General features: G+C 44.7%; 1 protein-coding gene across 2 annotated transcripts in view; it reads left to right on the forward strand.

Annotated features, from left to right (window-relative positions):
• LOC147717192 (ATP-dependent RNA helicase DHX58-like) overlaps positions 1 to 25,327 on the forward strand; it is a 96,142-nt gene that overhangs the window by 42,821 nt on the left and 27,994 nt on the right. The window contains exons 7-11 of one of the 2 annotated variants that reach the window (XM_086924143.1): positions 816 to 945; positions 3,194 to 3,385; positions 5,202 to 5,458; positions 9,016 to 9,165; positions 12,178 to 12,339. In XM_086924143.1, the coding sequence (XP_086780269.1) occupies positions 816 to 945; positions 3,194 to 3,385; positions 5,202 to 5,458; positions 9,016 to 9,165; positions 12,178 to 12,339 (891 nt within the window). The remainder of the gene's footprint in view (positions 1 to 815; positions 946 to 3,193; positions 3,386 to 5,201; positions 5,459 to 9,015; positions 9,166 to 12,177; positions 12,340 to 25,327) is intronic. The other variant, XM_086924144.1, reaches the window with a different exon arrangement.

The raw sequence follows: 25,327 nt of genomic DNA on the forward strand, positions 1-25,327 counted from the left end.
CTCCCTGTGTAATTGATGGAAGAAGCATTCTATAGTCGAAGTGAAAGACAAGGGCCTATCTCTCATTGGCGCAAAAGTTGCAGTGCCCATTGCAACTGAGTTAGTGCAGTCTTTTAATATCCAGCACACTGCATTATGGGGAATGGCAAATTTGCTAATACTCTGTTGCAGTGAAACTGGGGTTCTTCATCCTTTGTTGTGGTGGGACACCCCCACTCCTCCCACAGGAGCAGTAACAATACAAGAGACCTGTTTTGGAAGGCACATTATTCTGAACTTCCATGTTCTTGGAGCCAGCCATTGATACCTTATAAAAACATTTACAAATTCATCTGGTTCTATAATGCATTCTGGGATAGATTCAAATGTAAGTACAGAATTGGGGTGAACATATGTTACCAGGCCATCCCTGAAAACGGGGATGCTGCAGCGTGCTATTAATACTTTTATTCTCATAAACAAACAAGCAGCACTGGAGTTTGGGGGTCTAAAAAGCGATTTCAATTGGTACTGTAAGACCTCACCATTTCCCTGCTCAAATTTCATAAGACCTTGCATAATGTATGTGGGTACGTACCATACATTCTGAGTTTTTGAGCTGGGAACGGAGGAAGCAAATGGTATTATTGTGCTACACCCTACTCTGAGGGGATGAGCTTTAGCTGGTCTCAGTGGTATCAGTACTTACTGGAAGAGGTATTGTTACTCTAGTCCATGTAATGAAGCCCTTTGTGTAGTGTAATTTGAAGAATACGTTACATTCTAGAATGTCTATACATGCAATACTTCTAAATATTTTACGCCTTTGCCCACAGGATCCATTTGGTGACCGACTGAAGCGCATCATGAATGCAATACATGACTATCTGGATGATGACGAATTGCAGGGCACGGAACTCGGTACTCAGATCTATGAGCAGAAAATTGTGGAGCTAGAAAAAGAAGGTAAGTACTTTCATGTAACTCAGCGCCAAGGGCTAGCGTGACAAGGGTGATGGCGTGTGAGGGGAGGTCCTCCCTTGGGATTGGATGTGTTTTTACTACACTTTTATTGCTTACTGTTTGCATAATACATAGCATTTCTGAAAATGCCTTACTTCCCTGGTAAAGTAAAGCATACTTTGTGCCTGCTAACTGTTTTTTAATCCAATTATTTGTTATGTTTTCTTGACTTGCCAAGTTGACATTAGCAGTAAGAAACACTCTTCAGCAGTTACCTTTTAGCCGTATGTGATAAACACAAGTCTGCAGTAACATTTTCTGGTAGTAGTCTTTTATAGATGGAATCTGAACTATTTTTGATGCATTTATTTATACATTATGATATTAGGTTTGTCTTATTTAAAGTCACATATATTCTGTTTTTAGTTCTTCTTTGTTAGATCATAAACACACAGGGTGTGCTTTGATAAATTCATTTAATTAAAAAGAACAGTTTACCTGTCCCCATGACACTTTGTGGCCACTTTAGAGCAGTTTTACATAAACAATGGAAACTGCTACATATATTAGGCAGCTTTTTGACCAAGGAATGCGCTTTAGGCCTCAGGAGGTGCATGGAAAGCAATATAGAAATACCAGTAGATTACAAGACAGTGGTGTAGTGTTAGTAGGTACATTTGAGTTGACCCTAAGGTGAATGTAGAGTCCTGGCCACTGAAAGTTAAATATACACTCCAAACTCGCCTACTTGTGTATAACAGTTTAGGAAAAGAAGTTGGTGAGAGGCGGTTGTCCTAGGATACCTGTTTTGAATTTGGAGAAGAAGGCAGCTTCAAAGGGAATAAACATTCCCTGCATTTCAGCTTCTCATTCAGGAAGAGGCTTCTTTGACGAGTTTGGTCCTCCTCAAAGGGAGTGGCTGTGCTATGTCTTAAATCTGCAGCCATGCACTCCCAGTGTCTTTTCAGCGTGTCTTTCTGTAGCCCATACCAGAGGGTTGGAGCACATTCCGGCCTTGATTTAGAGTTTGACGAATAGTATACTCAGTCACAAACATTATGGAGAATCCTGTCTGCTGTGTCATAAATGCATTATATCCTATGACATGTATAATACAGTGGATGGGATATCCACCATGTTTATGACAGGATATCCCATCTGCCAAAAAGCAGGCCTTAAGTCAGTTTTCCCGTGTTCACATTAGGAGACTGATTGCGAGTTTTCCCCTGCAGGGTCCGGTCGGCCTCACTGGTCTTTTTCTGTTAGTCTCTATATCCTCAGAGGGTAATTGGGGTCTCTGGGAGGAGAAGTAAGGGTCACTTGAGCACACTCATTGGGGTGTTCTTGGGTAGGAGAGACCAGGGGTCTTATAAACGCAATTGACTCCCATCAGGCCCACTTTGTCTGGTCCGCTACTATGTTGGTGGATTTATTTAGAGCTAAATATGTTGCAAGTTGAAGCAAGATGCGGGAAGATTCTAAAGGTGGCACAGTCCTTTATTCCATCTATGGCAAATGTCTTTGAATTTGACCCTTGTTGACTTTATTAAAATGATCATTCAACTTGAATTTCCACCCTGGCATTCAGTGCCAAATATGCTAAAACCACAAACCTCATATAGTAAACATGTAGATGAAATCATCTGGTTTCTGTAGGAAGTAGGAAACCCAACCCAGAATCCACAGTAGGAACTACCTAAACAATAATATCTTTAAAGTGGAGGAAATTTCCCTAGTGGATTTTCCTCTATATTTTATTCCCCATCCAGAAATGAGAGGATTTCCCTTCACTGCCCACTTCTAAACCTTGCTTGAAGTCTACTTTCTGCTGCTGTTTGACCAAAAATACACTTCCGGGTGACAGCAGAGCATTCTGCCTCGTCTTGGTGGCCGTGCACATTCTCCACACCCTCTCTGATGCTAGAACTGGAACCAGCCCCTCCCAACCATTTCCTCTGCATGTACATGGAACAAGATGGGGTAATGGCTGTAATTTACTATGCAATGTATACTATTATGTAAGTTAGTGTATAAAGCTCTTTACCAACAAATACTTTTTCAACAGTGGGGGAATCCCATATCTAACATTTTACATGGAAATCATGGAGTAGCTGTCATGTCAGAGTGGCAGTCCCTTTGAAGACCGTCTGCCATGGTTTGGGGACCTGTAACCTGTTATTAATCATTCTAAAATGGCCTCCCTGTGGAGTTCCATTGTTGTGATGCACTAACTTGTGCTTCTATACTCCAGGAGCAGTGGAGGCCTGCAGAAAGAAGAGGGTCTGTGCATTGCACCTACGAAAGTACAACGACGCGCTCCTGATCCACGACACCGTCCGAATGATTGATGCTTTTAACGCTCTGGAGACATTCTACATCATCGAGAAGCTCAGAAAAACACAGGATGACCCCACAGAACAGTTCCTGTTCCGGATATTCGATGGTAAAGGACGTATTTAAAGGGGACGACACAAATTCTCCTTTCCTGAAACCCCATAATACCGAATCTCTACCAGCCCTCTATTCAGCCCACCAGTCATCGACATTATGTGACAAAAAAACTTTCTAATGATGTCACCTAACTCCTATACTTGAATTTAGTCCAAAACAATATAAAACTGAAGTAAATTCATGGCTAAACTAAGACTAAACCTAATGAAATTAAAAATAACAACAGGATTTAACCACTAATCGTGGGTTCTGGAGTAATAAGCTAATGTCCGTAAAGCGCTTCAATGCCTTTAAGGGGTAGGAAGCTCTCTTTAGCCTCAATTACAGCACAATCTAATCCAATCAGTGATTACCCTATTGCTACAACATTGTGATTCACCAGATCTTCCAGTAACAAGTAAATGCTGTAGATCCGCAGAGCAGGCACGATAATTTTTCCTAGCAGTTGGTGCCCGTTTGCTGGAAGCTGCCAGAGTAGACGAACAATTGCCCTAGAGTCTAGATAAGGATCACATTATTGAAAACACATGTATGATGATGCGTAAAGTGCTTTAGTGAAAACAGAAGCATTTTGAAGAATTAAGGGTCTGATTTAGAATTGGGAAGTATTGGAAAATTATCCAATTTCAGGAGTAAATGCTAAATCTGGAGGAGGATTCGCCAGAGGCCATTTGTCTGTTAGCTGGCTAGTATATCACCTGCATTGTGGCATCGTTACCTCTGCCATGTCCTTTTTGTGTTGGGAAGCACTGAGGTAAAGACAATGCTCTCATCAGGCTGGTAGCAGGATAAAGAAAGGAAATTACTGCAAGGCAAATTCCAGTGAATTCTTCTCCTCAGTTAGCATTTCTTTCAGAAATCAAAATGTCTTTTAAGTACCACCCAAGATTAAATCAGGTACTACGTGCTAAAACCATGACACAAAAACAATCATTCTTATTTTTTAAACTACCAAAATCCGTATTGTTTACTTTTCAACTTATTCACCGCAACCTGAGTTTCAATTGACGTACTCGCTCACCCTGTACAATATTAACTCTTTTTAAAAAAAACATTTTATTCGTGGGTTTTCAATAACAACAAAAAAACTGTTAATTATCTCACTCACAGCTGAGATAGTGACAGCAAGCACTGGTTATAATATCAAGGTGCCAATCTTAAGGCCATATATCCGGTTAGTGTGTATCATGAACAGAACAGCGACAGTTACTTCTACCCACAGTCAAAAGAATACATCTCAGGCAGGAGGCCCTCCCTCAGACATTGGCTTCCAATCATGAGGCGTGCTAAGATTCTGAACCGTGCTGTGCCATAGTTTCCTTTGACCTCTAGTATGCTCTTTTAGGTTCCTAAATGTCTCAGGGTCATGCCTAGGGTGCATCAGGTCACTGTACACTGTACTTCCGTGGGGATCACAAGTGACATCCAGTGCACTGCCACCGGTCACTTAGGAAACAGCAGAACAATGTCAACTTTGAGCAGAGAGCCAGTGCTGAGGACACTGTTGTGGCCTATCAGAAGTGGAGGTATTCCAGCTAAGACTGCTCAGAAGAGTCTTCAGGAAAGAAGGCTAAAACAAAAACTGAAACGTGGTGGGGGAGGTGTTTTTTTTCTTGATCTTCTTTGGGCAAGTTGAATGTATGTGCCACTTTTAACATCATGCATTTTTTGAAGGCAGAAAGTATTGTGGAGAGGTCAAATGTGAGCTTCAAAGATGTAGCACATACAACTATCGATCCAATACAACCATTAAAATATGTACAAGGTTAACATGCAAATGTATTTAACCCCTTCATCTTATTCCCCAGAAAACAAACAAGAACTGTCACAGTTGGCTAACGACACCAGATACCAGAACCCCAAACTGCAAATGCTGGAGAAAATCCTACTGGAACACTTTGCCTATTCTGCTGAGTCATGTGGCATTATATTCACCAAGACGCGACTGTCCACGCACTCGCTGCACGAGTGGATCTGCACATCTGATGGGCTAGAAGGACTGGCCAAGATCACCGCTGCTCTCACCGGGACAGGATCAAACAGCCAAACCAAGCACATGACACCAGTAAATTGATTTAAATAATGCATAGCCTTATTTATTAATTTCATTTGTAAATCAATGATTTAAACCAAAGTACTGGTTAATAATTCAGAAACAGGAATAGCAAATCCCCAATGCATTTGTTGCATATCCACCAAAAGATGCATTAATTCACAGTAGGTAGAGCATTCTTAAAACAGCTCACAAATAGCTGTTACTGGTAAATGTCTTTATACATCTTAGTGTAATATTCTTTTTTGGCCATAGGAGTGTTCACCCATCTAAATTAATATATGGCCTATGACACGCCATATCATTTAGACTGCGGTTCTATCCAAAATGGGCACAAACTGTACTTAATCCCTGTTTTTGCCTTCCCTTGTTTAACTGACTGTTAATACTAGATGTTTGTTGGTGGTTATGACAAGCAGAAAACTATTGAAATGCAGGTAATAAAATACACAACATTGAGCCTTATTTGCCCCAGTCTGGGCTCACAGACAGAAGGAGCACCTGGTGCAAATATTATTATATCACTCTCTTTGTCAACCCACTGGTTAGTAGGATCCAGTCAGGGGTTAGCATATCCATGCTAAACATCCCTTGGCCAAATTTACCAGTACTAGGTTTCAATGGAGATTGTTGGAAAATGTGTTGTTTAACAAGAATCTCTCGACTAGGTGGAAGATCTCAGTTCAATAATGCTAGCCATACATGAAGCCTGGTAGCAAGAACAGTTTTCTTTCACTTACAGTGGTGTACGTCTGATAAAAAAGTGAGTGGCAGCCATTCTGCTCATAGACAGCAAGAAAACACACATGACATATGGGAAGGGTATGCATTTTGCATGGTTGCTCTAGACTTTCTTACTGGCCAAGGTTTGCTTTGCCCATTTGTCAGTTGGGTCCTTTCATGAATTAGTTGCCATTATACAAAACGTTTAGAATTACATCCGGTAATTGTTGGGATCGTTTTCCATTAAGCAGGCGCAAGGTATATCATACACACTTGATGTCCCCACTACCTAGATATCTAGATATCACGCTGAGGGAAGTAGTTGGGCCACAGGAGCAGTGGGCAGTGGTAGCAGCCACTCCCACCTTGGAGAAATGTCCTCTCTTGGACATGGAGACTCTTGCTAAAATGTTTGTTAAAATAAATTCTGGATCCCCCCTAGACCCCGCCCCGCACATCTTATCCAAGGCCAAAGATGTGATCCTACCAGCCATCCAGGAGGTGCTTAACATGTCCATTACCAATGTACTCGTGCCACTGATATGAAAGCATGCTATGGTAAAAGCATTACCAAAAAAAACCAGCCTGGACCTTGAAGCACTGAGCAACTACCGGCCCATATCCCTCCTACCTTTGCTTAGTAAGATCTTAGAAAAACATATAAACTCTACCCTATCAGCCTTCCTAGAAACCCATGGCCTACTTCATTAATCCCAAACGGGTTTCCGCCCACAACATGGCACGGAATCTGCACTAATGGCTGTGGTTGAGGAGACCGCAGCACGGCCTTTGATAGGGTCAACTTCAATGTTCTAATAGAACGGCTAATGAGATCCGAGGTAGCAGGAAATCCCATTTCCTGGATCCAATCACTTCTTAGTGGTAGAACTTTTCAGGTCTTCGCAGGGGAATCCACCTCCCGCCCCCTTTCTCTAAACTATGGAGTGCCCCAGGGATCCTCCCTGAGTCCTACGTTATTTAACGTATATATGAGGCCACATGCTGAGGTCATCCAGCCATATGGGATCAAAGTGGTCACCTACGTGGATGATACTAAGCTGGAGACCCTGCAGACCTGGAGCTCTGCCTGGGAAAAGTCACTACCTGGATGCAACACTCCTTTCTCAAATTGAACGTAGAAAAAACAGAAATCATGCATGTGGGCAACACTGCCTAGCTAACCCCCACACTGTCCTGGCCACTGTGCTTAGGTGCCCACACAGTTCCGAAGTTCAAGATCAAGAGCCTCGGTGTGTGGCTGGAAGACTCTCTTAAACTCGACCAGCAGGCAGTGGCAGTGACGGGGCCTGTCACGGCATCCTTAGAATGCTACGGAAGGTCCTTCCCCTATTGCCCACAGAAGCTAAGAAAATAGTAGTCCAGGCCCTGATTCTACCGCAGCTGGAGTACTGTAACTCACTGTATCTGGGAGCCCCAAAGTCCACCCTAAGGAAGCTCCAGGTGGCCCAGGACTGCGCCGCACGACTTCTGACAGGCTGCAGTAGCACGCAGTCTGCCAGCCCCAGTCTGAAAGCCCTTCACTGGCTCCCAATAAAGGAAAGGATTTCCTTTAAAGCCTTATGCTCTGCTCATAAGACACTTAGGGGCACAGGCCCCCGAATCAATCAGTCTCTGATCACCGCCTATCTCCCTAAGAAATCTGTTCGCTCGGAGAATTTAAATTTAGCCTGCATTCCTAAAATCAATTGGCAGCGGAGCAGAGGCCACTCCTTTTCATATAACATATCTGGACTTTGGAACTCCCTCACTCTCATTCTCCAACATGAAACTACCCACCTCTCTTTCCGGAAGGGTCTTAAAACATGGCTATTTCAGAATAGTAACTGCTAGCTTACTCTTTTCTGCCTTAACTGCCTCTAGCGCTGGGATGCCTCAGGGTAGCCATGCGCTTTATAAATGCTAATCGATAATAGTAATGTCCCTTGCCAACCGGAGGTGGAAAACTCCTAGATTATCACACCTACTACATATGCAGTATTATTTTTGTATGTGCCCCCCCTCTCTCGTGAGCACTTTCCCATGAGCTTCACAGATTCTAAGTAGAATCATGCGAATCAGATATGCAAAGAGAAACAAGATGTGGGAAGCCATGGACAAGGATTTCCTCCTGCTCCCCCACTTGCCTCTTGCCTTCCTCATCCCATATAAAAACAAAACCTGATGTCCTGCCACCCTCTTTCCTTCTGCTGGCATGCCATCCTTAGTTCCTAAATGCTTAACAAAAGAACTGAATACCCGGCGGTGTTCCAACCTCTCTTGTCTCCGGGCTTCCTGCTCCCCTTCTATTCACGAGGGCCTTCACTCTCAGTAAGAGCGAGGAGTGGATGATTTGCTGTCAGCGGCTCTCCTGGAGCAGCCATCACCATACAGAGAAATCACCTGTCTCATGCAGGCCTCACAGATTCGCAGGAGGCAAACTATTTCTTGGAGACACCAGAGTGTCTCCAGCATTTCTCCCATCTCATAATGCCAAAGGACGACCCAATGGAGGTGGAGGACTTGGAGGTCTGTCACCTCCTACGTGCCTCTGGAGATGGAGGTGATAGATCAGAGCCATCCATCCACAGCCTCAGAATTCATGTTTTCACTGCACTGATGTTGAATTGAATATGATGTTATTGAAAACTGCTTCCAAATGTAGCTGCTCTTATGGAAATACTGAACAGTGATTTAGATTCTGTAATGGGTTATGGAGTCACATCCATTAGTGACTGCACTGTAGGACTCTTTGTAAGGTACTCATAGCTGGATAGATATTGACCGCTAGTAGTAAATGTTTGAGTGTAAATCAAGACAGTAATTTGTTGTGGTTTGTTCTCTCCTAGTATGAACAGCAAGCAGTCATCAAGAGGTTCCGCGAGGGAAAACTGAAACTCCTGGTCTCTACCAGCGTTGCTGAAGAGGGTCTGGATATACCAGCGTGCAATATTGTCATCCGCTATGGGCTGATGACCAATGAGACTGCCATGATACAGGTGCTTCTCTCGCTACCTCTTTGTCCTCATCACCCTGTATGATTCCCTTACTCACTTCCCATTCTGCGTCTGAATAGATGTACGCTGCATTGGGTAACTTTGTAGTTTTCGTACAGGTTGTAGGCCAACCATAGACTCGTGCAGCGTTAAAATAGAGTAATTAAAAATAAGAATGCTTTGTAACCCCATTGTATCCGTTTGGTTCTGAAAGGTGGACTATCTTAATCTGCCTGCAAAGTTTTGTTAGGATTGAACAACTTTTAACCTGAGCAAAGCATGGTATTCCTTCTAAAAAATTCAAATTTTTAATTCACAACAGGAGTGCTGTATGTGTTGGATTAAATTGCTCATCTTTAACTAAAGCTTCATTTTACAGCGGCAAATCAGGCAATCGAGCTATAGATTACCAGGTGCAATCTTGATATTTGCTTTCTTTAATTTATTTTTTTAGGTCTCGCCTGTCGATGCGCATGCGCATCAAGCAAGCGAGACTATGGGGGCTTATCCACTCTTTATCCACTGCAAGGAATCGTGGCGATTCCTTGCAGTGCCCGTGACTTTTAAGCTCAATGCGCATGCGCATTGAGCTTAAAAGCGCGTGCACGTCCGTCTTGTTTTACCCGCTCCGCCCCCTCCCCTTCCCGCCGTGTCGCATTTCTCCTCCCCCCTCCCCTCTCTTCCCTCCGTCTTGTTTGTTTCTTTTACCCGCTCCGCCCCCTCCCCTTCCCGCCGTGTCGCATTTCTCCTCCCCCCTCCCCTCTCTTCCCTCCGTCTTGTATATGCAAAGTTGTTTGCCATGGAAAACTCCTCCACGGCAGGGAAATAGCAGACTCTGTGGATAGCCACGAGGTTTCCAGAAGCAAGTATGAGAATGTTTGTGAATTAAAAAAAAAAGTTACTTTCAGGCAAATATATAAATCACCACCTGTAGTTTTAGTTGTAAGTTTCCGACTCCGCCTGTGGTTTTCAGATCCATTAACTTCCGTTTCCCACACGCACAAAAGGTGGTGTGTCTGCTTTATAAGAGAGATGCTATCTTGAGAAGCCCAACAGGGCAACACTCAGTATTTCCTACGAATCGTGTCAAAATTGCAATGCCAGCCACGTTGTTTAAATGTAAAATGTCAGTGCAGTTCCATCAGCCGCCACCGGAAGCGTCTGCTAACGTACGCAGCGTGCAAGAAATTCCTGCACGCGAAGTACCATCAAAACTCTGCTACCAGGCTCCTGCCTCCGTGCACAGTCACGACGACTTTAATGTCCTTTAAATCCCAGTTAACATTTATATCTGCTGAACGGGGCCGTGGCTGATTTTAACGTAGGATGCAGTTCACGGGGCGGCCGCGGTGCGGGCTCACCAAGGGCACCTGACCTTGCAAGTAAACGCTTAAACTCTCTCTGCTCTTCTCGGCGCACTGGCATTTCAATTACTCTTTTGAGAGTAACCCCTCACCCTGGCATTTCAATTACTCTTTTGAGAGTAACCCCTCACCCCTCACCCTCACCCCCTCACCCCCTCACCCTCCACCCTCACTCACCCTCAACACCTCAGCCTCACCCTCACTCACCCTCACCCTCACTCACCCTCAACCCCTCACACTCACTCACCCTCACCCTCACTCACCCTCAACTCCTCACCCTCACTCACCCTCACCCTCACCCTCACTCACCCTCACCCACACTCACCCTCCCTCAACCCCTCACCCTCACTCACCCTCAACCCCTCACCCTCACCCTCAAACCTTCACCCTCAACCCCTCACTCACCCTCACTCTCACTCACCCTCACTCAGCCTCAACTACTCTCACTCACCCTCAACCCCTCACCCTAACTCACCCTCACCCTCACTCACCCTCAACACCTCACTCACCCTCACCCTCAACACCTCACCCTCAACCTCAACCCCTCACCCTCACTCACCCTCACCCTCACTCACCCTCACTCTCACTCACCCTCAACCCCTCACCCTCACTCACCCTCACTCACCCTCAACCCCTCACCCTCACTCACCCTCACTCACCCTCACTCACCCTCAACCCCTCACCCTCAAACCCTCACTCACCCTCAACCCCTCACCCTCAACCCCTCACTCACCCTCACTCTCACTCATCCTCACTCACCCTCAACCCCTCACCCTCACTCACCCTCACCCTCACTCACCCTCAACCCCTCACCCTCACTCACTCACCCTCAACCCCTCACCCTCACTCACCCTCACTCACCCTCAACCCCTCACCCTCACTCACCCTCAACCCCTCACCCTCACCCTCACTCACCCTCACTCACCCTCAACCCCTCCCCCTCAAACCCTCACTCACCCTCAACCCCTCACCCTCAACCCCTCCCTCACCCTCACTCTCACTCATCCTCACTCACCCTCAACCCCTCACCCTCACTCACCCTCACCCTCACTCACCCTCAACCCCTCACCCTCACTCACTCACCCTCAACCCCTCACCCTCAACCCCTCACTCACCCTCACTCTCACTCACCCTCACTCAGCCTCAACTACTCACCCTCACTCACCCAAAACCCCTCACCCTCACTCACCCTCACCCTCACTCACCCTCACTCACCCTCAACACCTCACTCACCCTCACCCTCACTCACCCTCACCCTCACTCACCCTCACTCACCCTCACTCACCCTCACTCACCCTCACCCTCACTCACCCTCACCCTCACACAGTGCAATAGTTCTCAGCCCATTTCAGTTAGAGCTTTTAGAAATGTTTATGGCTTTTTTTTATTTTTAATACTTTAGCATTGGCTACAGGAAACAAAAATGCTAAACATTTACAAAAAAAACCCATAAACAATTCTAAAAGCACTAACTCTAATGGTGCGAGACCTATTGCATTTCCAATGCTTGTTATCTTTTCCATAGTTTGTCATTATTAGCTTGTGCCTCATTATTGTCTATATTACCTTGTCTTTTGAAATAGTCTTTTTCTACAAAGTGCATTATAAAATATTTGTTTGAAAAGACTATTTTTTTCTCTTCTTGCCATAGGCTCGAGGGCGTGCCCGAGCACCTGACAGCACATACTCCATCCTAGCTGCTAGAGGGGGCAAAGAGGTACGTCGAGAATGCACCAATGAATGCCTGGAGGAGCTTATGAAGCGTGCCATTGAGGCTGTACAAGCCATGCCAGAGGCTGAGTATCTGCTGGAGGTACAAGTGCAAATACTTTCTAAGGCTTCCTTTTTTAATTTTGCTCAGTGATGATCTGTTAATTGTGGGCTCAGTGAGACCATATTGTAGGGGTTTGTACACTCCCTCTTTTTAGGTATATTAACTTTTTTACATCCATCTTTCATTTTCTTCTTTGTTATACATAGCCATGCACTTTATGGGGCTCTATACTACTGCCCCCTTTCTCGGTTGCTGTTTACAATGGTAATAGAGCCACTGGCGATAACGCTCTGGGAGACCCTAGGAAAATTTGGGATTCAGGTTGGCGATGTGTTGCATGTGGCGTCCATGTAGAAGGACAACACTTTGATTTACCTCAGAGAGTCGGGGTCAGTGCTTTGGGTGAAATGAATAGATTTGAAAATGCAACTGGCCTTAATGTGTATAGAGACAAGACAGTGGTGTTCCTCCTGTGTGCTCTGGTGGGACTCGCTCCAGACAGATTGCCAAACATTGATTGCCGATGGATGCTGGACTTTAGGTAATGTTGGACTTTAGGTACTTGGGCGCACCGGTCTCACAGTCACGGAAACAACAGTATGATCATATTATGGGCAAAGTACTGCAGGCATTAGAGGACCATCAAGGGCTCAATGTGACAATTCATACTGTCAGTATGTACAGTGGGCATCAGAATTTCAGTGTAATTCATGATAGTTTTGAAAGTTGTTAAAAAAAACTTTCACTACTGTTGTTTACCATGAGGGGAATCTATGTATCATCAGCTCACATAAAGAAGCATTAAGAAAGCCAAAAGGTCTGGATTTTATTTGGAGCCCTGACTAAAACAATTTAAAAAAGCTGCTGCAAAAAAAATAATAAGTTTGCTTTCTGTATTAAAAATGCACCTATGATATAAAGAATGTAACGCATGATGATTAGGAGTTCCTTTGAGGTGGAAAATAGTCCCTCGTATTATAATACAAGCATTTCATAGGAGGCGAAATGATGCTTCAAACTGCCAGTAGCATGAGGTGAGTGAAAATGACTCCTCTGGGTGGAGCAAAAGTCCACTCTTTGCTTATATTAAAATACTTGTTATAATAGGTCATGCATACAGGTGTGCTGTCAAGCTTAACCTAAAACGATGTGTCCAAATGACTCTTACACTTCAGAGCTCCTGTGGCGTGTCCTCCAAGACTAACTCTTTAAGCCTCACTCTATGCATAGCTATCACACCCTCAGAAAAGGAGCAGCAGTTACTTCCGGAGTCAAGAAACTGAAGGACGGCGTGCTTAGATCCACATACCACAAGGAGCTCAGCAACACTCCTCTGGCAGAATTCCTTGAACCCCTTATCTGCAGGGTCTTTGTAGGAAGGGATGACATTTTTCGATCTTATTGTAATTAGCCTTTGTTCCCTCAGTAGAGGCTACTGATGACTTTCCACTTATTTTACCGGGCCGCGACTACAGCTTTCTTTCATGCGGGCAGCGGCAGTGCAGATAATTTTCCAAAGATGAATGCCGCACCAGTGGTGTGCAGATGTGACTGCAGTTGCGTGCATCTCGCTGCATGTGACATCGTCTTGAGCATTCTGATGCTGGGTGCTGGGCTGGACGGGTCGGCTGGACTTCAGTGTGAACCTGCCAGTGAGAGCCTTTCTTTCTGCCTCCTCCAGGACCACGCCCCGTTGGGCATCAAACAAAGCATTTTTCTTGAATGCTTTTTGTTGGTGAACATTAGGGAAGTGGACTGGTAAAGGGAACAGTTTTTTTTCTCTACACTGGAGGGCCCCTTGAAAAGTGTTCTGCACATTAAAAGGGTGGTGTGTGTTTGTCAGCCAGGGCGGACTTTTGAACATTCTATTTTTTAAAGTGGTGCCAGTAGATATGCTTCTAGTGACACACAATGTTGTTTTGGTAAATGCATTAGTGCAAAAACAAAAAGGGGCAGATTTACAATTGGTGGCGCATCCCTGCATATCAGCAGGGATTCGCCATTTATTATGCGCCGCAGCTCCGCCACCATGGATGTGCCTCATTTACAATGCGGCGCACCATGGGGCAAAAAAACGGCACAGATGCGTGATGCATCTGTGCCATAAAGGCGGCGCATTGCTGGAGTTGCGTCGTAAGCCCGACGCAGCTCCAGCAATGCTCTGGGGGGCCCTATCTGTACAATGCTGCGTCAATCCTTACGTCTGCTTCAGGGTTTTGACGCAGCATGGGCCTAAAAGTAGCTGAGTGAAATCTTGTATATTTCACTCAGCCACTTTTGGGAGGCGTTCCTGCGCCGGAACGCCCCCCCCCCTTCTGCGCAGGAACGCCTACTTCTGGCGCAGGGATTTACAAAGTGGCACTTCTCCCAGATGCGTCACGTTGTAAATACTCAGCACCATTGTGCATCTTTTGCGCCGCTGCTGCGTCACAAAAGTGACGCAACAGCTGTGTAAAAGAGGCGCATGGGGCTTCTAAATCTGCCCCACTGTTTTTTTCTGAGACTTTTTGTACTTTGCAGGGAGTGTCTGGTGGTAGATAAATAAAATCTCAACCCCGCATTTGGCAGCACTGGTACCGAGATTCTGAGATGCAGCAATGCCGGAGGCTTGAACAGCCCCATCTTTTCGGCATTTGCAGCTAGTTGCAAGGACCGAAGAAGGATTCCTGTCTAATTAATACTGATGAGATATGATGTTCTCAAATCCATGCAACCACCCACTTCCACTGCGTGCATTGATACAACAATCACACTGTGAGGAATAAGCCAGGTCCCATTGCAGATATTGAAACATGTGGCTAAAACTACAATTTCATTTAAATATCAACTAATTGGACAAATGGTCTTGAGCATAAGCAATTTGTCATCTCATCCCCTACAACACATGACGAATTGCCTCCGGCAATGCTGCAATACGTGTTTCAAAGTATCGGTATTTCATGCCCTGTATCTGGTCTGTGTCAAATATTGGTAAAAAAGTGTGTCTTTGACCCTCAGATGCTCACAGCAATCTTTTAAGTTGCGCAAATGGGTGTTGGGTAAAGTTACCATCCTGTGTAACTCTTCGAGTGTTGATAATCCGTTAATATATTCCCTTGTAAAACACAAGGAGGGTAAATCACACATTTTTCCATCTCCTTTCCTTTAGGTTCACAAGCAGCCTAATATTTGTTTTTTCAAGATCCCGAACCCTATTTCTCTGTAAAGCGCATGCTTTGCCAGAGTGAAATTTTTTTAATACATAAGCCATTGCATTTAAATTTTGTGTGGAAAAAATATATGAAAAGATGTCTGTGTTTAGGGAGAACTGAATGCAAACTTTCCACACAATGTCTCAAAGTCTCCTCAAGAGAAAGCCATATTTGTAGTTTGTTCAGCATACTATTGTACAAGGGTTAATTCTCATCAAACTAGCATCATTTGCTAATTTTCTTCTGGCATAAATGTGCTTTAAAAAAAAATCTCAGTAAAAATATTTATTCTCAGGGTTGATTTAATCAAAATTCGTTTGTATTTGGAATATTATCTAACAAGCTCAGTATTTGATGATCTTTCCCAAGTATAAATATTGTACTCTGAATATTTCTCTGTTTTTGCTTGGTGATTTTTACATAATAAATTCTGGACTTAAAATACTCCCTGAGAGCTGACGTTAATCAATTTTGGATCCTGTCTAGAAAATATTTTGAGCAAAAAAAGTTGGCTGAGACTTCATATCAAAGTTTTTTTCTGAAAAAAATGCATCCCCACTGGCGCAATACAGAAAATGTTTTGAGTTCCATAATTTAATGAAACTAAGATTACTGCCAGTTTTTAAAAAGAGAAATGCACACGACCCCATCTGTTATCGCCCAAACTCACTTCAGTCACCAAAATAATTGGGAGAATCATACTGGACCGTTTGCTCCTTTGGACCATGGAGAATAATATTCTTTCACCTGTCCAGTATGGTTTTAGAAAAGGCCTTGGCACTTTAGAACAGTGTTTAAATCTTCACCTGCTTGTGTCTAAATTCAATTTTGCCAAGAACAGCTCTCTTCCTTTGGCATCTATGGATCTAACAAATGCCTTTGACTGTGTAAATAGATCCAAGTTATGGGATATTTTAAACTCCTTGGGTACCTTGGTGTCAATTCAATTCAAAATCGTATTCGATCTGTGTAGGTCATAAAAGGAGACCACAGAAATAAATACAGACAAATACAAGATACGAATAGATAAAATCAATAGCAGGATACAAGTGTGACTCCTCAATATAGAAAGTCTAAGAGAGAGACACTTTTATCCAATACAATACAATCATGCATATGTTTAAAACTTCCTAAGACGTAAAACATACTTCCGCTTAGAATTACCATAATGAGGCATTAAAAAGACAAACGTACAGTTACCCTATCAATGTTTTTCTTACCTGGATATCTGACTTCAGAAAAGCACAGACACAATAACAAATTTCAGGCGAGCTTAAAGACTGTAAATAATACAGAGCTACTCTACACCATTGGAATCCAAATTTAAATAATAAGGGTTTCAAAAAGTGCTTACGACGCAAACTGTGCAAATTACAAAAAACATAACGTGCAATTGTGTTTGCACAGATTGCTTGTCACATGGGCAGGGTGATACTATATTTCCTTCTAGGTCTGGGACACTTTCAAAAAGCACAGAGACAAATAATTTGAGCCTGCCCTGAAGTGGAAAAGAAGTGACTGCTCCGAATGTGTAAGATCAATAGATAGATACCTAATAGGTTCTCCTGTTGCTAAAGAATTATGATAATTCAGGACTGTGCATTTAGCTAACTCATTTTTAGGTCTCGCAACCTGCGTTGCACTGCGAAGCAGTGCTACGCAGCGTGAGGCATTTTGTAATCGAAAAACGGGGTTTTAGCACTGACCTAGGAATCGCACACGATTGTGCATGTGCGATTCCTTTTGTGCTACCCCATTGGCCTTTGCGAGCTTCTTTTTATAAAAGACTGCATGCAATTGGCCAAATGCGGGCGCATTGCTCCGCCCACGGCCCACAGCCTAATGGTGTCTATTACGCGCTTGGTGCGCGTAATAGACACCAATAGGCCGTCACGTTGTTTCAGGCAAGCACGTCTCCTGTGGCGCGCACACACCACTCGGTTCCTCTACTCCATCCCTGCCCCCTCCCTCCTCTAAACCTGCCAAAAATTGAAACTAAAAAGGGACGATTATGCAAAGCCCAGCCACACTTCATTATAACTTCGCCATATTTGCGTTTCAGTGTGTTTCTTCTAACATTGCGCTCGAGCACTATTTCAAAAACTCTATTTTGCAACAATGTTGCCCAGTTTTCATATCTAAAATATTACTCAAGTATATATATATATATTTATATGTATAAGTAGCGTACTTAGCTATCACAGTCTCTATTGCAGAATATTCCGTGAAGGATGTATTTAATTTAACTGTCACACTTGGAAACATATTTTTTTAACTAAAGTAATTATTTTGTAGGGAATAGAAAAACATCACTACAAAAATTGCTAGGTTCACCTGAGCTCTGCGTACTTGTCCGTTTTCTCTGCTTCTCTTAGCCTAAAAATGTGTCCCTTTTCTATGCCGCTCGCCCTGCCCGACTGCCTCCTGTGCTGTCGCCCAGGGCAGCGGCCGCCGGGCTCGAGGTTAGAGCGGAGGCCGTTGCTGGTCTGCTGCTGGGCTGGTGCCGCTTTCCTGTAGGTGTCACGCGTAAGTACATGCACCCCTTTTATTTGCAGAACCGGCACAGAACCCACCTTAGCTCCCGCCATGGCTGCCAGCGCCAAACGCAAGCAAGAGGAAAGGCACTTAAAGTTGCTACGGGAGATGACGAGCCTCCCGCACAACCGCAAGTGCTTTGGCTGTGACCAGCGCGGACCCACCTATGCCAACATGACTGTGGGCTCCTTTGTTTGCACGTCTTGTTTAGTTTCTGCAGTCACCACACCCTGCCTTTCCCCGGCCACTCAGCAGCAAACACCAGAGTTGTTGAGGTGCTAAAGGTGAGGCACAGGGTTCAACCTGCAACGCCGATGTCAAAGGGTACGTTACGTCATCTAAGGGCAGTGAAACGATACAAGCTAGACCCACTGCGCCTGCGCAACCCCACTAAATTCAAAGCCTCGACTAATCGAGCTCCCTGGGGACTCCATTTCGTACAGTGGCCAAGCCCATCACACTAAGGGCCAGCAGATGTTTGCACATACCCAGCCAACAGCAAGATGAGGGCGTGCTATCCAACACTTCCTGTTGCCGTTTACACCAACTACGAAAACAATAGTCTGGCATCAAGCTGCCTCCAACTCCAGGATTATTCTTGATGGGGCCTCAAGCGGCCATTCTCGGGCTCCACTTTTTTTACACTCCCAGGCATCATCCTGCAGACGTCCTCCTGTAGACATAATCCTGTAGACGTCCTTTTGCAGACGTCATCCTGCAGGCCTCTTCTTGAAGACGTCATCCAGCAGGCATCTTCTTACAGACGCCCTCCTGTCGACATCCTTCTATAGACTTCATTTTGCAGGCGTCAGCCAGCAGACATCTTCTTGCAGACCTCTTCCGGCAGACGTCCCCCTGCACACATCTTCCTGCAGACATCTTCCTGCAGACGTCCCCCTGCAGACGTCCCCCTGCAGATGTCCTCCTGCAGACCTCTTCCTGCAGACGTCCCCCTGCAGACGTCTTCATGCAGGCATCATCATTCCTGTGCATTTAATTGGATGTCAGCCAGGCGCAGGAGCAGTGCAGTAGAGAGAGTCCTGGGGTCCTGTTTACAGGCTCTGTACAGGTGGATAGACGGCACCTGGTACATAGCTAACCACCAAAGCTGAGCAGGTATGTTGGTGGTGTTCTGAACTTCTGGAGAGGCCCCCGCCCACCCTACAGCCTCATGCAAGGCCATTGGCCCTACTTTTGCCCCTGGTTTTCAGTGGCAGTGCAGTCACTGACGGTGTAAACTGCTGCGTTACAAGTCTCCAGTCCTGGCCCTTCTTGATACAATTACCATGGTAGACATGCAGAGGGCCTTACAGGCTCGAGTTGACACACAGACATGGATCTTTGGGAAGCACTGTAAAGCGCCTTGTGGTAGCCGCAGAGCGCTTTGAATCAGATCACACAATAGTGAGATCGGTTCAAGGTCTGAGTCACAACACACAAGATGGCGATGGCACAGATTGTCATTCCTGGCCTCTGCTGACCATGAGTGCTTTCCGAAAGGCAGCCCAGCTGAGGATGTAGACTACATCTGTAGTAACAATGCATGACACAGTCCTGCCATGTCTGCCAGAGAACACACCTACCACTGCCGATGTAATGAAAAGTGTGGTTTAAAAGCATGTAAACTAAAATTCTATGCTTAGCTTAGTGTGTCGCCCCACTGGTATTTTGCTTCTTCTGTCATTACATCCAGATATGTCAAACAGCAAGTAATATTACACTTACAATAGGCCAGTACTATTGGCTTTGCCAATGGTTGTTAATTCAATAAGATAAATAAGCAACTACCATGCCTTCGTAGTATAGCATATAGAAAATGCTTCAGTTCTGAAACGAAGGACACTCCGACCCTCTATTATGTTATATATATTATTTGTTGTCTCTATAGCTTACATCGTAATCACATATCTTTTATTTACCAAATACATACTCCCATTGTTCTGTCATCTGTGTGTGCATTTTGTGCCATAGTGGCATACTTAAGTCTCTCATTACTGAAAATTACAGCTATTGGTGTTGCATTATCATTTGCAACGCCAAAAGCTCAAAGTTTTACTAATGCGAGACCTATTGCATTGCAAATGCTTGTTTATTTTATAGTCTTCACAGTGCTCAAGACTCTCGAGAATGATATCCCTGCATAACGTAGCTGCCGGGTTTGCACAGATACTGACCCATGACAAAAGAGGGGCCTAGTGGAACTTGTCAGAAATAAACTCCTGGTTCAGCCCTAAATGGATAATAAAGCTAGAAGTAGTGGGCGGTAGATTCAACAACTGACGGAGAAAGCGAATATCCTCTGCCTGTAGGGAGCACCTTTTATTAAAACCCCACAAACCAGCTCCGTAGTCAGAGCCAGCTCTAGGGTGGTGCGACCAGTACTACTGCGTCATGTTTGCAAGTTTATTTTGTTTTTAAAAGCACCTGCTGTCGATCTCCTCGCCTCCAGCAATGTCCAGGAAACAAGAAAAATGTCAAGATAACTTCGGTGATTAATGTTCTTCCTGGAGAGAGATCAGATTTTTGTCTAGTTGAGGTTTTGACTAATCATAAAATAACTCAGAGGGTTAATATGCCTGCTGCGAAGGTCAGTGGGTTACTGCTTTTCTAAGAGACATCCTTTTGTTACTTGCAGTTCATAAATTAAAATCCTGATATAGAACCGTGAATTATCAATTTAGCGTTAAAATGTATACAAAGAAAATAATAAGGTTGCATTTGTTTGTTTACTTCTTTGGCTTGTAATTTAGATAAGAAATTAAATAAATGAGTAAAGTGAATACAAACAGTATTGGTGAAATCATTATTATAAAAATGTATCAGATCAAAGGCAACATTTGCCGTAGTGTCACAAATTTTTAACGCTAAGATGGAGGGCGAGTCAGATTCAATTAGCGTCACCTCTACTGTTGTGTAGTTCCTATAAACCTATATAGGATATGCGCGTTCAGACAACATAGACTGTGGGATTAGTATACAGACTGATTCCAGACACCCCCTCCAGGTATGTTCTCCTGTATACCAGCTAGCTCACAGTGCCACTGTAAACTCATCTAACCAAGAATAGTTCTTGGCAACTATCGAACATGACAACTCGGTCACATCAGTGATCGTGGAAACAGTACAGTACATTTTGCTCAGTCACTCGTGCTCACTATGTCTCAGAGATATACACAGAATAAATGGTGGGGACGTTTTTCAATAAGCATTTATTGAACTAGCGTCATCTAGTGTAAAATAGGTGTGCGAAACAACCATAACACAGAAACAGATATAAATGATTATAGGCACTAATAAAGTATTTGGATGGTAAATTCTTACCATAGTGCTAAACAAATGAATACAGGCAGGTATAAAAAGACATGGCAAAAATAATGCGTACTCCTATGATGCAACCCTGACCAGATATGCCTAAGTGTACCTACCATGTATGTAGATGTAGAGCCAAGAATCCCCCTAGGCTGAAGCCAACCCCATCGCCTGAAGTGTGAGGGGCTGTTGGACCCTGTCTTGGTCTTGAGATGGACACCCCTGGAGTATCTGCGTGTAGGAACCTCAGAGTCTCGTGTCAGTGTGTCTGCTTGAAAGTCGTTCTCCTCTGCTTGCACCAGCAAAGATATGGTGTATATATACCCACAAGGTACCCTCAGGGGTTCTACCTTGCTGTGTCATGTCAGCCGAGGATGACAAAAGGGATGACCCTTATTCATAGTTCTTATGCAGAAGACGGTAATCCTGCTGTGATTCTGAGAATCCTCATGCACCATAAATGAGGCTAGTTTTCTGGGAAAACCACACAACATTCATGCAGCACCTTAACTAGGTAAAGATACAATACCAAAAATCCTGTTATGTAGTACAATGGCAGGGAAATATAGGTGAAAGGTTGGGTAGCTAAGCAGGCCAATATTGGGGTACATCACAAAACATAACACTAACTGGAGGCTTAACTTAACCCAGATAGCTAGACCACCCGTGGCCTGATCCTGGATCGATGGAATGGCAGGTTGGGAGTAACAAGCATAGCCTCCAAAATGCGCTACATCAGTGAGGCAAGTTTTCTGCAAATATATCATACTTTGAAACAAATGCCTGCCAGTCTAAATTATCAATTTTCCCCTTTAGACCTGCTACATTCCAGCTCAGTATAGAGATAGATCTACTCTTACTGGTGTTGGGGTGAGAGGTCTAGATCTGGTGCTGTGTGACTATTGGGGCAATAGATAATACATAGTCAATTTTCCCCTCGGTCAGTCCAAATCAGAAAGCACATCATATCTATTAGTTGTGGGAATAGTACAAAAATTGTTAGAACTAATCAGCGGGTCCAGAGAGCCAACTGTGGCAGCACTAGTTGGTATTATAGCTCTTTCTGTCGCATTCGAGTGAGCTGGAGCCAATGTCTCATCCCCTAAATAAATGAGAGAACGAATGCCCTGAGAACCCTGCCGCCGATCTGAAGAAAATGATTAGGCCTATGACCGAAAGAAGGTCTATAAAAGTACCCTAATGGGACTAGAGTAATGGCTGGTTAGGCCCTATCTACGCACATCTTCGTACAAACAAAATATCTCTTGCATGGAAAAAAGACATGCCTCTGTGACGAACTAGCCGGTCTAGGGTTTTATAAAATAATTCATCATATGATTCGCCCTGCTCCTTTCTTAAAAAGGGTACTCCCAGCAACACAACCATATAATCTCTAGCCCTCTGTTGGATTGGCCCGCATGCCTAGGCACCCCACCTCAACCAAAAACCCATATAAAAAGCTTGGGCATTTGGCTGGACGCTAATTTAAATTTCACACAACAAGCAACTATTCTGTCCGCCACTTGCTTTGGGCTTATGCGCATGCTCAGGAAAGTCCTACCTCTTCTTCCCTCCCAAGCCCGTAGAATAATGGTGCAAGCCACCATCCTGTCCCGTCTGGACTACGGGAACTCCCTATACCTTGGGGCCCCGGCTTCTACAACTAGGAAGCTCCAGGTTACTCAAATGCGGCAGCCCGCCTTTTGCTGGGCCTTAATCGTCGAGAATCAGGCACAGCAGCTCTCAAAAAACTTCACTGGCTTCCTATCAAGGCCAGATTACTGTTTAAATCTATGTGCATCATGCACAAGGCCATGTGGAAGACCGCACCAGCTATGATCTGTTCTTTAGCAACTCCTTACCTCCCCCATCGATCATTGCGATCTAGCACTGCTTTTCTTGCCACTACCAATAAAATCAAACGATCCAGATGGGGCGGACGCTCTTTCTCCTGGAATGCTGCCAAGGCTTGGAATACCCTGCCTACTACCCTTCGCAGCGAATCTAACCTTCTGGAATTTAGGAAGAAACTGAAAACTCTTCTCTTCATCTAAAGTTGCCTTTCCGTTCTTCTATAGTCTGACATTACCTAGCGCTACGAGGCCTCTGGGTTGTTTGCGCTTAACAAAACTCAATTAATAATAATAAGGGCAAGCAGCTAAGAGAAGGCTAATGACAGGTAATGAGACAGGAGGCTCAGATGTTTGAACAATTGCCTCAAGGCCCTTCAGTGATTGAGTGACTGTTGGCGATGAAATATGTGATGGATCTTCTCCCTGCCTGCTCAATATGTGAGCTTTGCGCAACTGATCTGGGGGGCAGACCCACTGAGAGAAGCAGATGGCACATGTATTAGTAAGCTGCCATCCGCAGAAGGGGCACCACTTTCTGTCACCATACTACTAGGCCGAATAGGACCATTATTGAGGGTGCCTATATGGGAGGACGACTGCCCAACAACAGCTGGGGGGCAGCCAGTTTGGCTCTGATAGAGTCCAGATGTGAACTCAAGAGGGAGAGTTCTCATCTAGGCATAACACACAGCTTTTCAGAGAAGGACTCTAAATGGCTTATCAATAGTTCTTGCATTGTGTTGGTGAGCCAGCTCTTCTCATGTAGTGGTAAGAGGGGGTACTGATGGGTTGTGTGCTACCACAGTCTCATTCTCTTGTGAAGTGTCAGACGGAGAAGGAACAGAGCTAACCATTTGCTTACGCCCTTTGCCACATTTGAATTTCCTTATCGGCTTGGGAGGAGCATCCTTGTTACTTGACTAGTCAGGAGTAACGGAAGGAGAGATAACATTACAATCAGTGTTAGAACAATGGTCGATGGTAAGGTCAGGACCAATTGAAAGAGGAGCTGAGATCGTATAGAGATAAGGTGAAAAGCCAGCTATTGCTCCACTAACACATCCAAGATTTAGGAAAGCCTCCGCTCGGTCAGAGCAATTTCATTGCTGATAACGCTGACAGCCTGTTCCAGCCTAAGATCTACAGATGTAGCTTTTATTGGAGGGGTGAAAGCATGCCCACAGCACCCAACATTCTTTCTGCACACGGCTAGCGCCGGGCCAGCCAAGTTCTAGTTCCAATTCAGTCTTCTTGGATTGAGATGTGGCCTCCCCCTTCTCTCCTAATAATCTTCTGGTAGAAGACAAAAAGTAGTACCTCAAAATCATTGGCTTGCCCCAAGTGAAACCAGCTGTCTATACTTCAGTGTGCCACAATGCACCCAGGCCAGGCGCTGTGATGTAGAGCTCAGGGAGTGAGCCCAGCCCGGCCTCGGTTGGCCATATACAGGCCTTTCCTTGGCCCAGTCTTTTGCCCGGGCTACCAGGCCCAGACTGGGAACCACAACCGGTCCTGGCAAAGTGCTCGGCCGCCCCGCCCCCTCCCCACTTAGGAGGGGGGGGGGGAGGGGTGGAGGTGCCGCCAAGCGTTTTGCCGGGGCCGGTTTTTGGCCGATTTTGGTACAGAGTCTTTTAAAGACTTGTGAAGTACTCGGTGTGGCTGCAATTGGTAGGTCGCCAGCCCGCGAAGCTGTCTCAGCTGGGCTGACACACATGACACACACGACGGCGGGAAGGTGGGGGAGGAGGGTGGGGTGTGAGGAGAACTGAAGTCCAGTGAGCCCAATGGGTGTTGCGCACCTGCCCGGAGATGAGTTACCCCCCCCAGACCGATCTGCACTTTGTATTTTTTTTGCAAGTTTTACCTTGCGCTCACCGAAGGGGTTTTATTACCTCTACTTCGAGAATATAAGTTTACTAAGTGTAGAGTGGCATTGATTTTTTTTACACCAATTAGAAAACCATGTTACATGTGATGCAGTGCGCTCCTCTTTAAAATGTGCACTCCAATTGCCAAAGTCAAAGATGTTTTAATTTTGTCTTTTTATTGCTTTTATTTACTCATGGTGCAAGCTGGTTTCTTTTTTTATTGTGGATGTGCTTTTTAAATCACAATAAATAATGTATTGATTTTCCCTAA

This window comes from Lissotriton vulgaris, chromosome 5, assembly GCF_964263255.1.
Source record: "Lissotriton vulgaris chromosome 5, aLisVul1.2, whole genome shotgun sequence".
NCBI classification, from domain to species: Eukaryota; Metazoa; Chordata; class Amphibia; order Caudata; family Salamandridae; genus Lissotriton; species Lissotriton vulgaris.